At 39.8% G+C, this 16,731-nt stretch overlaps 1 protein-coding gene across 4 annotated transcripts in view; it reads right to left on the reverse strand.

Moving 5' to 3' along the window:
- Window positions 1-1,459: 1,459 nt before the first annotated feature.
- Window positions 1,460-16,731, reverse strand: part of LOC144075114 (inositol 1,4,5-trisphosphate-gated calcium channel ITPR1-like) — a 50,371-nt gene continuing 35,099 nt past the window's right edge. For all 4 annotated transcript variants that reach the window (XM_077601878.1, XM_077601877.1, XM_077601876.1 and 1 more), the window contains 16 exons: window positions 16,079-16,279; window positions 15,891-16,001; window positions 15,691-15,786; window positions 15,442-15,585; window positions 15,262-15,369; window positions 15,006-15,198; window positions 12,963-13,085; window positions 10,570-10,745; window positions 10,225-10,389; window positions 9,870-10,059; window positions 9,685-9,777; window positions 8,594-8,733; window positions 7,526-7,691; window positions 4,919-5,079; window positions 3,778-3,939; window positions 1,460-3,065 (listed from right to left, as the gene is read on the reverse strand). In XM_077601878.1, the coding sequence (XP_077458004.1) occupies window positions 2,979-3,065; window positions 3,778-3,939; window positions 4,919-5,079; window positions 7,526-7,691; window positions 8,594-8,733; window positions 9,685-9,777; window positions 9,870-10,059; window positions 10,225-10,389; window positions 10,570-10,745; window positions 12,963-13,085; window positions 15,006-15,198; window positions 15,262-15,369; window positions 15,442-15,585; window positions 15,691-15,786; window positions 15,891-16,001; window positions 16,079-16,279 (2,316 nt within the window). In that variant the 3' untranslated portion in view covers window positions 1,460-2,978. The remainder of the gene's footprint in view (window positions 3,066-3,777; window positions 3,940-4,918; window positions 5,080-7,525; window positions 7,692-8,593; window positions 8,734-9,684; window positions 9,778-9,869; window positions 10,060-10,224; window positions 10,390-10,569; window positions 10,746-12,962; window positions 13,086-15,005; window positions 15,199-15,261; window positions 15,370-15,441; window positions 15,586-15,690; window positions 15,787-15,890; window positions 16,002-16,078; window positions 16,280-16,731) is intronic.

The following is a 16,731-nucleotide window of genomic DNA, read 5'->3' on the forward strand; positions in this document are numbered from 1 at the left end:
TTAAACGCAGGAAGATCTGCTCTAATAATCAACATCAAAATGGTAGATCTCGGATCTCGCGTGCAGACACGTGCACCCTTGCGTGGACGAGTCTGTTTGTGTTGTTGTAAGGCGGTGCGTGTCGCCAGTCACGTTGGCCTCCTCATGGCACAACAGAGATCCTGCTGAGCGCATTAAACACATGGCACACGACACCTGCCTTCAGGCTCCGGCACATCGGTTTTACCCGCCACAAAAAACAGGTGGCCATCGGGATCATGCATGTGCACGCACACATGAAGAAGGTTGTCATAGGTACGGCGTCATTCATTCATTTTCTGAACCGCTTTATCCTCACAAGGGTCACGGGGGGTGTTGGAGCCTATTCCAGCTAACTACGGGCACTAGGCAGAGGACACCCTGAATTGGTGGCTAGCCAATCACAGGGCACGTAGAGACTGACAACCATTCACGCTCACACTCATACCAAGGGGCAATTTAAGGTGTTCAACCAGCCTACCATGAATGTTTTTGGGATATGGGATGAAACCAGAGTACTCGGAGAAAACCCACGCAACATGCAAACTCCACACAGTGAGCACACACCTGGGATTGAACCCTCAACTCCAGAACTGTGAGGCCAAAGCATTAATCACTCGACTGCCGGAGTGGTTCAAAGATACACGCCTATTTCAATTTTAAATTGGCATCAATCAAAATGAATCAACACACTAATGACCTCTCAGATGAACTATTATAAAGAATTATTAACAAAAAGCTGGAAAACACTTACAAAAATATCTCTAAATGCCTTGACGTTGAAGTCTGCACCCAGACTAATTGTGTATTGTTAGTGAAAGTTCAGCACTGCTGTTTTGCGTCCCAGGACGATCTGTCCTGTATGACTTAAAGAGGAGCACGGAATGTCAACAAGGTGCAAAAAAAGTGTCAGCTGATTTATGTCATTGGAGGATACCACAGCGGAAAGCTAGTGCTGTCAAAAATACATTTTTACCCATTTGAAGTCAGTAAAAGAGCACCTGGAAAGAAAACTTGCATCAATATTTCCAAAAGTGAATATGATAGAATGTGCATCATGATTTAGGACAGCTTTTCTACCGGTAGGCTTAAATGGATTATTCAATGAATGTGCTTCCCGTGCCAGGACATCAAGAGCACAATCCACATCATCCAACTGAAAAATATTCCTGAGCTTCAGGAGGAATATAATCCAACATTGCTCAATACTGTCTGTAGTGCAGATTTGATTGCAAATACTGGAGACATTCTGAGGTTACAGTTGCCTGTGGAGGCATAACCAGTTCTCAAATACAAAAGTTCACATACTTATTCCGCCCTACCCCGTGACATTTATATGCTCCTCAGTAAAAGAAAGATTTCATAATTTTGTATTAGCTAAAAAAAAAAAGAAGTTTGTTCCTAGGATGTGAATGAAGAGCAAATAAAAAAATGTACTACACACCAAATTTTGTTTTAAATCCCTGAGTCAGTGGCCAGACAATTTCAGGGCACAAGGAGACGGACAACCAGCTCATACTTCGGGGCAAATAAGAGTGTTTAACCCACCTACTCTGCATGTTTTGGGATGTGGGAGGAAACTGGAGTACCTGGAGAAAACCCACCCAAGCCAGGGGGGAATATGCAAATTCCACACAGTGAGGACTGACTTGGGATCGAACCCTCGAGATGAAAGTGAAGAAGCTTGATAATGAAAAATGTCCTAAATAGACTAAAAATCCTTTGTTATTGTTCCCAGGTGCTTTGCTGATCTGAGATTTTTGCCTGTTTGAATCTATACATTAGGCTACTTATTTTTCATGACTTTGGGAAATTATATCTTAAGTCCCCTTTGATTTGTTTCATTTCCTTAAGTAACTATTTTTTAAAATAGACCTTTTATTAATGCCTAATGCCTATGTAGAGTAAAATTTCATTCATTTAAAAACATTTTTTTATATATGGCACCAGTAAATCAGTCATAAATCAAATAATGGCATAAATAAGATTATTTTTCTTGTTATATTCCTCCCAAACTCATAAGAAGTACATTTCTTTTAGAAAGTTCTATGTGCTTGTTTATTTAAATAAATTCAAAACAATGTACAATACAGACAGAAACTACTTATGAAATTGTACGGCAGCACGTCACTGCAAATTTTCTTAGAAAATCCTGTCAGCCCACTCTTATCCATACATTCAGTCATTATTTTGTTGGGCTACCAAAACTGTGACATAAAAAGGAATGATACAGATCAGTGTTAAGGACTAAATTAATTAAGGAGGGCAGGGGTAAAAAAAATAATGTGGAAAGGGTAATAATAGATCAAAATAAACAGGGATGCTATCTTATTGCTCTTATTGTCTTAAGCGCAGCAACACACATGGTGAGGAAGTCACATGATTTAACCATGTTAGATCCATAAAAGCACTGCAGTCCAAAAATGGAATAAAGTGCCAACGATGGACTTGTTACATAAAACTAACATTTATGATCACCTTATGTGAAAATATAGTAAGCTCCTTTTTTTCATTTTAAATAATATTATAAAAGTAAACAACAAATCCCAACATTGTTTTCTCTATGCAAACACACTGTGAAGTACAAATTGTGTAAAAGTGAAATTTGAGCAAACCTATAAATAAAGTTGTCCCTTGTTCGCTGGTATGTCATGTAGCGTTAAAGGTAAAAAAATGAATACACAAGGCCACATGAAAATAAATCTCTCATTGCAACTATAAGCAGAATTTTGGCATGCTTTCATCTTAGTAGGAATGCTGAGGGAGTTGTAGTTGAGTAAGATAAAATGAGTGTTTTCAGCTGATCCTGAGGCACTTGGTGGATACTACTACATACACACTAGCATACTCTGCTTGCTTCATTTGCACTGGACTCTAATAGTGTCTGGTGAAGTGCTACAATTCAAGCTGGAAATTTAGGCATTTTGTATGAACAAACCTCACTACGATGGAAAAGACCCTCAAGCAGGTTGCTGGGGGTTGACGTTCATGTGAGGGGGGTGACCAAGAAGACCAATTCTCTGCTTTTGCTTCCTCTGCTCTGTCATCTGCACAGAAAAATCAAACATTTGCACTCACTTGTAGCTCTTCATAACCTTTTGTTATCTTTAATTTGTCACATTAAGTGTTTGTGTTTGTACATGCTGCTGAACCTCTGGTGGCTTTTAAGGGTACTTTACATCAAATTATTGTTTGATTTATACATTTCTGGCATGTTTAGCTTGCTCAGTACGGTGCGGAACGATTTGAGCATTTCCTGTTGAGTTTGATTTTTATTCCGGTAAGATTAAAACTGGAATGTTTGTTCCACAATTACAGTCAGTGTCACAGCCATGACAGTTTCCTTCATATTTCATAGTATGTCAATATTCCTTTGTGTTTTGTTTTATTTATATCAAACATGCTACCATATTAATGTGCAGTATTTTGACACATTTCTTGTCAAAAGAAAACCCGGCATTTTGTAATTCCAAAACATGATATGATGGAGAAAACTAACTGTCAAATCTAACGCAACGTAAAAGTGTTCCACAGGTGTTATAGATCTCACCTGTGATTTCCCAAGTTTGCGTTTAGCCCTTAGTGAGTAAATATTCACGCATGGCAAAAATGCAAAATGGATGAGTAGGCCTATTAATATTATATTTACTATCAGGCATTTGTGTTTTAGGCGTTACTTTTTAAGACGATTACTGTAAAGTTATTATGTTGCACAGCTTGCAGAGCAAAACATACACCCATGTCAGTCAAATTTTATACCTGCTCCTTGAGCTCAGTCAGTTGCCCCGACAGGTTGGCCACTAGCCTCATGGTCGACTCCAACTTTTCCTGTAGACTCCGAATTTCGTTCTGCTCCCCTTCTCCATCGCTGCTTACCAGAGACATTGCACGCATTCTAGGAAACCAGTCAAGATTGTGTTCCTGTACAAAAACAAAAAAAGGGTAGTACCTATTAGTTTTCTTTTATTATATATATTTTTGTTAAGTGGAACAAATGTTTTTTTTTTAGTTTTTAACATCCTATTTTTAACAGACTTGCACAAAATGTCATTTTTCAAGGTACTTAAGTAGCTCGTGTTCATTGGCAATGCATGTGGTAACTTTGTCGCAATGAGATGCGGGCCACAATTGTTTTTCAATGTCAACAAGGTTTGCTATTTCACGATTCTTTCACTCAAATCAAAGATCCCGCTTCAGCGCATGCTTGCACACATTTTAGTCAATTGGCAAAACTTCCTCTTTCCAAAATATTCATATATTTATTTAAAATTTCAGCTTTAAGAATACACTAAATTTTAACGTCAGATAACGGCAGATGGTTTGCAGAGTGCACAGAAGATAGAATAAATTAAAAAAAAATCTATGTAGGACCAGGATAAACCTGTGCAGGAACAATACAAGAAATGTAGGGCAACAGACTCACTTTGTTGGCATGGTGAGAGTTATTGATTGTAGTCTGCATTCCGTCGCACTAAGGTGTGTTTCATACAATTGCGATTTCAGGAAATGAGCAATTTCTGTCCTACTTTTGACATCTTCCCACTGGTTATTAATTATGATAAAACATTTTAATATGATAAGAACAGAGAAACATTGTTTTACTGTGTTCCTGACTGGGCAGGTGCGAAATCACGCTTTTACCTCATTGTTATTGTTATTAAACTCACATTTGGATAACACATCTGACTATTTTCATTTACAGCACACAAGCAGCTCTAACACCTACAGTTGGAATTCATCAAATATGTATTGGCAATTGAGGTGGATACAAAATACTGTACGCCGGCCTTCAGAGAACACGTAGCATCAAGACAGTCTTGACACACAATATTGTCTGTCCTTGATAATTTAAGGAATTTGTTGTGGGTTTTTGGAAGTGTCTGCACCTTAAGATGTTTACCTTGATCATCTCAGCCACATAGCTCTCAGGGCCGGTGTACTCCGTTGAATCTTTCACTTTCACCAACACGATGAAGAATAAGTAATGCCACATATTGTGCTCTTCTTTAATGTGCCCCTCAAACGTCACAGTCTTGTTGTCAAATTTGTCCCTCTCCAGGCCTGAAAAGAGAGGGCAATTAGCTCAATGTATTAAAAACGTACTTCCTCGTACATTCCCCAAAACAATTTCAGGCCAATTTTACTGGATCCCTGATAGACTAAATCAAAAACAGGTAGCCTTTTGCAGTAATTTATTTGAATAACAAGGGGGTACTGACATGCTGGTGTTATTATAAATCTCCTGTTGAATGCTTCATTGTTTAATTATTTGCAAATAAACAAAGTATCTAGGATACCTTTACCGTTGTCAGGGTGTGAATTACATAATAAAGTAACTGTTGAGAGATAAGCGTTACAATGATCAGTTCCTCATTAGTTCACACTTAGCCTTTCCCAGCCAACTATAGACAGTAGGCGCAGGATACCCCGAATTGATTGCCAACAAATTGCTGGGCACTAGGAGACGGACAACCATTCATTCTCATACTCACACCTAAGGACAATTTAGAGCAGGGATGGCCAAACCGGTCCTCGAGGGCCGCTGTGGTTGCAGGTTTTTGTTCCAACCAATCCAGCACAGACACTTTGACCAATGAGATTTCTGCAGAAAACAAGAAGCACCTGACTGCAATCCATTGATTGCACTTGTAGGACACCCGATTGGTGAAAAGGTGTCATCTTGATGGGTTGGAATGAAAACCCGCACCCACTGCGGCCCTTTGTGGAATAGTTTGGACACCCCTGATTTAGAGTGTTCAACCAGCCTAATATGCATGTTTTTGAGGAGAAAACTGGAGAACCGGGAAAAAACCCACTCAGGCATGGGGAGAACAAACAAACTCAGCACATGAAGTCTGGAACCCACCGGGAATGGAACCCTCGATCTCAGTACCGTGATGCTCTTGTGCTAACTGACTACTGTGCCGCCGCATTAAAACAGATTTGAACACAAATTGTGGTTGTACATTAGATTTAAAATGTTTTAGTAGTGTATTGCAATACTTTACGGGAAGCTCACATGAGCATGGCTACAACTTATGAGCATTTTTTTTTCCATTAGAGCATCGGCCCAAGTCATGTGATTAGACCAACACGCAAATGTCCCCTCTCTATGATTAATTTCTTTCTGGGTTTGCCGTTTCTGGAAACTATGTCTAGAAAAATGTTGCCATTTCCCTTTCTATTGGTTGTAGAGAAAGCTGACTCACAAAGACTCCTTTCCAGCACCTCCATAATTCATATCAGTCTCCTTCACAGACTCGCACATTCCCGCTCAGTCGCCTGTTTACACTTGCTTTTCTTATCATATGTTTCCACAAAGTGCCTAATCAAGCAAGGTCATCTTACTTGAATGTTCCTTAAGATTTGCAGGATAAAAAGGTGTTCGGTTATCAGCCTTGCTGAATGTGTGTGTACATGTTGGGTCAGGCAGCCAGAGTGAGTGGTAAGCATATGGAATGAGAACAGTGTTATGTCACCAAGAAAGCCATCGGCTCTGACTCACTCATGTTAAATAAGGCCAGGCCACAGGGGCAGCTACCGTCTCTATGGTTTCCGGAGGAACCGCGAGGGAACAGGAGACGAAGGGAGCCCATCATATAACGCTCAAGTGCCTCTCAGTCACCCTGCTGCTTGCTTTTATAAGACATTGATCCCCCTCACGAGCTCTCATTTGGTATTGAGGTTTATAACTGCTAATTGAAATGCATCAAGCATCCTTTTCACCACTTTGTTCATTTATATACTTGCAGCTCGAGACTAACTTTTTAGTGAAGAAGGAAAAATGTCAAATGAATGATTGAGACAGCATCATATGCTGTTGGTTTCTGTTTTGTAACAAATATTTGAATGTCATCAACCGTGCTTCCTGTCGCAGTTTTCTCCTCAATTTGATGTATGACATTTATGGTTTCATTGCGTTTTTTATTTATTTTGGTGTCTGTAGCTCTAGCTCAAATGCATACTAATTTTTAAGACAGATTGTTAGTCATACCAAGAATAGCCCTCCTTCAATTAGGGAATCATTACATTAATGTCATAAAGGAAAACGTGATTTTTATCCCCTTGACACCTTTTGACCCAATGTATCACAAACAGTTGATTTAAAAATATAGTACATATATTCCTCCAGTGACTGTTCAAGCAAATTTGCTAAACGGTAATTCAGGTGTCAAGGGGCTGAAAAAGAGGGGTGGGGTAATGAAACAAATATACAAATCAAAGTTTAACCCAGAACCAATAGATTGCGGAAGCCCTACAAATATTAATGCCAAACTGATTGCATCATTTAAAACTGAACAATAACAATTGTTGATTGACATGTGATTACACTCACAGGTCATCAAATCAGTTTGTATCATGTGCATTGGCAGTATCTCATGAAATTTAATTTGGTTGGATATGAAAAATAAATTCTGGAATTGAGGCATTCAATCTAAAACCATAAAGTTTTTCTTTTGCCGTTTGAGACCCAAACAATGTAAAAGCTTGATTTATGTGGTCTCACCACAAATGAAGCAAGTGGTCTTTAGGACTTCTTCTTTCTTCTGTTTTTCACTTCTCAGGTCTGCGAAAGTGTCGATGATGACACCAAAAATTAAGTTTAAGACGATGATGATGACCATAAAGAAGAACAACAGGTCGTAAATGACTCGTGCTGCAAACAGTGGTTCCTGTCAAAAAATAAAGGAAAAATTAAAAAAGGGACACGGACTGGTCCATAGGATATTGCTTGTTTGAAGAAAATTACTTTTTACGATCATGAACATGATACTATTAGACTGTCAGTGCTTGACCCAAAAGTCAAACCTTTACATAAACTCGTATGACTTTAAACCCAGGTTGACCTTGGGTGTTATGGACATTGAAACATTAGAACTAAGATGTAAGCAGCCAGATGCTACAAGCGGGAGAGACAGGTAATCTCGTAAACACACAAGGGGCCGTTATTATCCAAATGGCTCTGAAATATTATGTGAGCTCTGTACACTTACTGATAACCTACAACCAAGGCAAATTTACTGGTCACACATTTTGGGTCAAAAGAAAACAGTTACCAAACTATGCAATGACTGGTTTCACTATCATAGATGCCTTTTATTACCAGATTTTTATTATTATTGTAGTTTGCATTGGTGTAAAAGAGTTATTACTTGAATGATGTATGAAAGACAGCTGACAGTGTGATGACGCAAGATTGTAAACTGCAGTAAAATACATAAATAAATGAAAAAGTTAACCACAATAATAATCACTATATTCTGAGTGTTTTTTAAAGCACCTCTTTTATTGGACCTCATCAGATTTGTAGGTTTGCCTAGTTAGTTAAGGATAATTTTGCTTCCACCTTGTATCACTTTAGTCAGTAATCTATCTTACTATCAACATAACTTTCTCAATTCGCCCGAGTACAGGAAGACCTTTATATCCTCTTTTACATCTTGATTTAAAAGGAAATTATGCGGTTGAAAATGAACAGCTATAGGGGAAAAACACAGTTTTGAAGGGTGAACTATTTTACTACTGGAAGGTGTTTAAAGACAGCTTGCGTGACATACGCTTATTCTGTACGCACCTCTTTGGAGGGCTTGCGAAGAACATCACCTACACCCCCTCCACTTCTCAAGCCATGACTCAGAACAGTGACGATACACATTAGCAGAGAGTCGCATGTCCGTTCCATGTCGTTATCTTGTGACTCCTCACTGTCCACATCTGAGAAAGCACAAAGGAGCTACAGTACAATCTGGAAATGAATTCAACAGGACGTTTTCAAGATTTTACAAAGGGAAACATTTCATCCAATTGACCTTCACATCAAAGAAGCTATTTAAGTAAATTATGTTTTGTTAGAAAGTTCAGAGAAATCAAGTTCTACATCATTACAAATAAAAATGTCTTTATATATAGGACGTATATCACATTATTAAAAAAAACAATACGGCATTTTTGATATCTTGTAATCAGTCCTCTTAACTTGATAATTTACTTTATTTGAAAATGTGTTTTGTACAATATTTTGGTTCATGGTCGTAAGGAAGTCAAAACAAAAAATATTTTTTATCTAGAATGTGAAAGCAAATGACATTTTTGGAAAGGTTAATCTAAACGGATAACAGACAAAGCAGGAAAATGGATTGCATTTCAGTGCATGGTCAAACGGTGTCAACTCACGAACAATGTTTTCCACTCAAACCTCTACTCATTGCTAAGTTCATTTGGTTCACATAAAGGAAATTATTTCAGTTCCAAATGGAGAAGCCTGGCCATGTGAATGTCACATGAGAGTCACTGAGGTCAAATGTGAATTGCTGAGGCTAAATGGAATGTGACGTGGATGTAGTCACGCGAAGGATCAATAACCGTGAGGCTACAAAACAAGCTATGCCTATTCTATATTTACAATGTCACAAAGTTTCCTTTTGGCTTACTTACAACCATATCTCCATTATGGTGTATCCCTCTAGGCTGCAATGACATTATATTAACAGTTTAATGAAGATGCTATTTCCAAATTGAACAAAAAAGGCACATGAAACAAAATAACCGACATGCACAATTAAAAAAAAAATCATAATTGAATATTTGGATGAGTGAAACGCTAAGGATGTTTTTACATGCATCTTATAACAGGATCATAATGAACTGGTGTTGCTGTAGTATTACCTTCATGTATGCTCGGTGCAGTGCAGTTTTCATTAACTCTAGTTTGACAAGTCTTCTCAGATACAAGTTCATTGGTGAAGCTGGCTCCATTTTCTGTAATGATAATGTTAGGTCTTAAAGTTAAAGTTAGCTCTTAAAAACAAACCATCTACTATGCTATTGTGTGAAATTTGGAGACTATTCACTTAGCGTCGTGTTGGGAATGCGATCCACTTCCAGGATGAAGTCATCTTTGAAGAAAATATATCCAACAATGGAGAACAAGTAGACTAGGATGAGTGCAAGCACTGCGGTTAACACAATGGAGCGCCCATTGCGCGTAACGCTCTTGATGACATTCAGCAAAGTTTCTTCTCTGTACACCAGGTCAAAAAGCTTCATAGGCAGAAAATAGAAGAAATTAGAGAAGTCTAGGTTGTTAGTAACAGACTGCCAAGGAATGCAATGATTAGTTTTATCTTGTTATGCATATAGAGCTACCAATGGTTGTGCCATGTTTTCAAATTTAAAGAGAGACTTCTACGTGCATGTTTTCCTCACCAAAAGACTGTAGAAGAAGACGTGAACAAACACCCCCAGGCTACAGATGAGCAGGTAGATGAAATGGTATAGGAACTCGAAATCCATCACCAGGGCTTTGTAGCCCCGACTGAAGGTGCCTCGGTTTCCCAAAAAACTCATCAGGAAAATGATTTTATTACACACCTGTAAGGTTAAGCGTACTTGTTATAATAGGGTGTCATTCATGATTGGACAAGGTTAAGAACCATTGTTCTAAAATCATGTGTATAATATTTCACATGGCCAATATTGGGTCATATTAGTATATACATTGTTAAGACAACACTGGAAAATGTTTTTCTCTTCAAATAAAGGGAGACTTACATTGAAGGCACCAAGGAGGAACAGTGTTGGCTCCAGGCCAACTGAGAAGATAAGACGGAGGATAGTGATGATGACAAGAGCTCGAATGCCCAGCGGTTGAGGCATGATGATCACGATAATGAGTGTTGCCAAGACCCCCATCCACAAAAGAGCAGACAGGTGGGTGTCCAGCGTGTCTGTAAGGAATTCATGCCAACTGTTTATTATATGGAATCCCTGCAGAAACTGCTGACATGGTCTTAACAGACACTTTATATTAAATAAATGTTCAGTCCTCATAAAGACGGCTCAGCAAAAACTTGTGTGGGTAAAATGTTTGATATTTTTAACTACTTTCTTGCTTCCAGGTAGCCCTGGGGCCTTCGTTAGTGGGAGTGAACCCTTCAAGATTCACTTACATAACCTCTAAAAGTAGTTGACAGTAGAGAATATACATTTTATATACGTGCGTTAAGAGTGTGGGGGTTGGAGTTTAGCGAGAGAAGACGTGACACGTCGCCACATGAAACTCCTCAAGGATTTTACGTGGCAACGTGTCACTGCGACAAAACAAAAAAAACAACCAAAAAACAAAATCTCAATACTTTACCCTAAAGAAAGGGCACACCCCACTTAATGCTGCTGTATAAGATTTCTTTTCTATTTTCACCATCCATTTTTCCTGTTTGGAGGGCGATCACAAAGGTAAAATAATGGGGAGAATAGGCATGAGGGAAAATATCTTAAAAAATTTAATTATAGCACAGTGGTCAAAAATGTTTCCCCCGCTACTTCCTTTCCACCATTCTTGGCTCTTTCGGCCGCCTTCTCCTTATTTCGTTCCCTCTCCCGCTGAACCCATGTAGAGATCATATGACAGGTGCCACTTACATAACAGCCATATCTAAAAATACTTGGGCTGAAAGATTCATCAGGAAAGAACAGGGAGCAACACGTCGCATCAGAGATTTGATAGACAAAATGAGAGCCTTTTATCTACAGAATGTGTAACTACAATAACCAACTTAGACTTCTGTTGATGGAGACTGCTCAGGTTCCAACTTTAGAGGCATCAATGAAATTGTCACTGAAGAATGTGGCAGGCGTGCAGCGCTTACCCATGTGTGTTATGTTAACCTTAGCACTCAGCCAAAAGCCAGTCAGGCATGCGTACAGTACATGTATGTACCGCAGGTATGTGTGGCAGAACATACTGCCCTAGATTTCTTACTATAACGTCACTCTAAAGCCCTTTACAAAGGAGGACAGTGTGTTTGGGTGTGTTAGTGTGTGCCAAAGTGCAAAGGCCAAGTGTAATAAAAGTGCTCATTGAAACCGGCCGGATAAAGTTATATTGCCATTTCACGTGATGCTTTGTGTGGAGGGGAAAAGGCAGTCAGACATTAGTCATGCTCAGAACTCACTTGAATGGAGATCAAAACAAGCAAAACAGAATAAAACATTAAAAGTTCCAAAGATGACTCCTTCTATGTGACTCAAAGCAGTTTGGTTACTAATCTAAGAGTAACGAGTTTGTCTGTGTGCACAGGGTGTGTCTCAAACAAAGAGAGGGTTATTCCCAGGTCTTGTGCTTTAATCCTGGTCAGGTGATTGAAGTCAGCAGATAGAACTTTAGGGGAAAAGCAGATCAGTGGGTCACTTGCTCATAAAAAAAGGATTAATCTCTTCAGTCTTTTGCTCTGGCTGGCTGCACAATGTGTTTTTGGAACATTTTAAATATCTCATCTCATTTTCTGAACCACTTTATCCTCATTAGGGTCGCGGGGGGTGCTGGAGCCAAGGGCACAAGGAGATGGACAGCCATGCACACTCACTCCCATACCTAGGGGCAATTTAGAGTGTCCAATCAGCCTACCATGCATGTTTTTGGGATGTGGGAGGAAACTGGAGTACCCAGAGGAAACCCACACAGGCCAGGAAGAACATTCAAACTACACACAGGTGGACCGACCTGGACTTGAACCCAGGACCCTAGAGCTGTGAGGCCGACGTGCTAACCACTCGCGCCACCGGGGCCGCCCCTCATTTCAACTATATATTATATTGTTTTTATTTTTAAAAAGAATAAAAAACAAAACATTCCACAGTAAGACAACACTGAATTGCCGGCATAGTTTGTCATTGTCATGACACTCCTCATAAGGAGAACAAACAGGTTGTGGCAAAAACAGAATGCCATCAAGCCGCCGTTCTTCCTGTTTTACATTATTGAGCACATGACCTAAGTATGACCCTGGCTTGTGACCTAAAATGAATATTAACAGCTTCTCTAAAGCCCCATTGCAACATCCATCAAGCGGGCCTAGTTTATCTCACTTATTTCAAATGTCAAGGAACACAACACAACACAACATCTTCAGTGACATTAGATAGGGCATACAATAGCAACTGACCTCCATGTATCCCCTCCAGCGGGTAGAAGAAGCAGACAAGCAGATTCATAAGCACAGCCAGATTGAAAGAAACATTGCTCCAAATTGAAATGTTTCTGGAACACCAGTACAACACCGGCCGGGCTGAGGAAGAGACAATGGTTTGTGAGTTAAAGATACTAAAATAAACCCATGGTTCATGACACAACAACTTGGCGTCGAACGTCTCCAAAACCATGGAACTCATCCTGGACTTCAGATGGAACAAGGCCGCTCCACCCTGCTGATCTCACTTGGACTACTTATTTACTTACTTCCTATTTATTTATTATTTATTTGTCAGTTTGTTTCTTGTTGTTATTTGTGCACTTCGTGTGAAAGCTTTAAATCTCATTATACTTGTATAATGACAATAAAAGCATTCAATTCAATTCAATAAACACAAACTCTTTTACATTAGTAACAGTAAAAGAAAAAAAAGTGTTGTATGCCAGAGCAAATATGTATCTTGCTTAAACCCTTTCATGCACAAATTATGTTTTTTTTTAAAACCCATGGGCAATTGATTTATCACGTTCATTCTCCCCTCCGTGTCAAAATGGTTTGGACGTCTAGCGATGTTAATGGCACTGAAATATAAACTTTCAAAGCCAGTCTGCCTGGTTTAAATGAACTGTAAAAAAAACTCATAAGGGTGTTTTTGGGGCCATTATGTATTTTTACTTTTTATTAACATTGTAATCATTCATAAATGCATTTCTTTTTTATAAAAAATACAAGAAAATACAATAATAGGAAATAATTTATATATTTAAATAATTGGTAATTGTTTTTTTTAAATTAAAATAGTCACTTGCTCAATAAATGGAAAAGGTCTCAAAATGTCATTTTTTAAACAGCACCCACCCACATTAGAGTCCACTGTCCCTGAAAGTGTTAAAGCACTGCAATGACCACACAGGGCTCTCCTAATTTGTGCATTAATAAGCATGTTTTGTTTAGGAAAAAAACAAAAAAACACACACACACAAACAACATAGGCCAGCCAGCATATCTAAAGGTTAATAATAGCGAGACACAATAGTTAAATTATTATTGTAACTGAACTTTGGTGTATGAATGAATGATAAAAAGTTGGAAATAAATTTATCGCTTGTTGGAGTGATAGACAAAACATGGCTTTGTGCGTGGTATGCAGGCTTAAACGTGGACTCCAAATGCGACAGTGCGTGGGTGCAGGCCTGTGTTTGGATGTTTACGTATATGCGCAAGAAATCTCTTACTAGTGATTCACAAGGTTACTGCACAACTGTTTGCAGCACAGACATTGCGGAAAGTCCCTGTTTTATATTTCTGACAGTGTAAATCACAAATGCAAACATGCAAAGGAGTGATTTCCTGTTTGTGTATGCATTTAAAATAGATAATTTTAGACTAGAGTCCAATTGTCAAACCCATCTTTTCAGCCATCAAATTTCTGTATCATTGTAAAATGAAATCTCATCTAATCTCATATCATGTTCTGAACCGCTTTATCCTCACTAGGGTCACGGGGGGTGCTGGAGCCTATCCCAGCTGACTCCGGGCCAGAGGCGGGGGACACCCTGAATCGGTGGCCAGCTGATCGCAGGGCACAAGGAGACTGACAACCATGCACACACACACCCATACCTAGGGGCAATTTAGAGCATCCAATCAGCCTACCATGCATGTTTTTGGAATGTGGGAGGAAACCGGAGTACCCGGAGGAGACGCACGCAGGCCCAGGGAGAACATGCAAATGCCACAGAGGGTGGGACGTGACCTGGATTTGAACCCAGGACCCCAGAGCTGTGAGGCCGACGTGCCAACCACTCGCTCCACCGGGCCGCCCGTAAAAAGGAAATAATTTACATATAAATAAACAACAACATAGTAAGAAATAAAACCTAAAAACCTGCAACAATACAGTTAAAAAATGGATTTTCCCTAAACCTGGAGAATACATGACCATTCTCCTGTAATTAAAACAAAAATATATTTTTAAATTTCTTTAACAATTGACACTGTTAATGGACTTTATACCTCTAAGCTTCTTCTGCCAGTTCATCTCACTGAAGAGGTCCTCTGCGCGCAAGAAGAAGTCATTGATCTTGCTGCCCTGCTCATCTCTTTCAGTGGTGTAGTAGACTCGAATCTTGGACTCGGAGGTTAGGAACTCGCAGATGTTGGGCACTGGGAACACAATCTCTTCCATGGTGCGGTCCTGGCGGACAATCTAGACACATGTAGGATTGCCGTTAGGGAATGAATTCTGTGGTTCTCCTTGTATCTTCCTCACCTCTATCTGAGCAGTGTGGTTGGCATAAAATTCCAAAGCTTCATCTCCATCTCCGCTGGCTCCCCCAGGTTTCAACATTATGGACAGCTCCTTATTATGCCGGGCCAGCTGTATGAAGACCATACAAAATGATGAGAACACACTGTGATAATTGTGACTTAGTCTGTACTTCATTCAGACCTGGTGAGCTAAGATATAAATGTTGTGGCCAACGTTTCTGGGAGATGCTGCATCATGGTCCTCATCATCCTCATTATCCTCCTCATCCTTTGTGTCTTCAAACTCAACCTCTCCCTGAAGATAGGCTTTTTTGATAACCTCCACCTGTAGAGACACATTTTACCCTAGGAGTGGCTTGCACTTTAACTATAGCCTTAGGAGCCGATGTAAATAAAAGCAAGAAGGAGGTCCTTCAAAAAGGTTCCTCACAAGTTCTTTTGGTCTCATGTTGTAAAGGATTCTCTCAGCATTCTCGCTGTCATGACGGCTCTCCATAATGGCAAGCAGCAACTTGGATGCATTGTTCTAGAAGTACGAAACAGCTTTTGGGAAAAAAACCTTCTAAATTTCCCTTAGACGCCTAAATATAAAATTTTCCTCCAATCCATTGACCATGAATGCCGACTCACCTTGAGTTCCAGCACCAGATCCATCCGCTTCTTTCCAAGAGGGTTGATGTCATTAAGGATCAGAGCAATGATGATATCGATACCATTGGACTCGTGAGTGGCAATGCAATTCTGGGTTAAGTGCATATAAAGATGGAATATTAATGGAGGGAATGAACAAAGTAGAATTGTCACAGACTATGGTGTACCTGATTTTCATGACAGGGACCTTGGCAGTATTCAGTGAGGCTTTCTAGAGTTTGGTTGATGAGAGCAACATTCTTCTCATTGATGTAGAGCCCTAACAAGCCTAGACCTCCTGTGGTGCTACCACAGATGCAGTCCAGAAACTGAAGGGTTTCACACACCAGGTTGTAGTTGTTCTTGTGGTTTTGACAGCGAAGAAAGTTCTGAGGACATGAAGGAATTCAAATTGGTCATTAAGAGAGCTTAGGAGTATGTCATGGGATTCAATTGATTGATTGAATGTTAATTCCGAATATTTTTCAACAATATTTAAACCCATCCCATCCCATTTTCTGAACCACTTTATCCTCACTCGAGTCGTGGGGGGTGCTGGAGCCTATTCCAGCTAACTTTGGGCAAGTGGTGGGGGACACCCTGAATTGGTGGCCAGCCAAAAGCAGGACACAAAAACACAAAGTGTCTAATCAGCCTACCATGCATGTCTTTGGAATGTGGGAGGAAACCAGAGCACCCGGAGAAAACCCACACAGGCCCAGGGAGAACATGCAAACTCCACACAGGTGGACTGACCTGGATTTGAACCCAGGTCCCCCACTGTGAGGCCGATGCGCCCCTAACCACTCAGTCGCCGGGCCGCCCCCAAATGAGCCTAATA

This window comes from Stigmatopora argus, chromosome 6 (assembly GCF_051989625.1).
Source record: "Stigmatopora argus isolate UIUO_Sarg chromosome 6, RoL_Sarg_1.0, whole genome shotgun sequence".
NCBI lineage: Eukaryota > Metazoa > Chordata > Actinopteri > Syngnathiformes > Syngnathidae > Stigmatopora > Stigmatopora argus.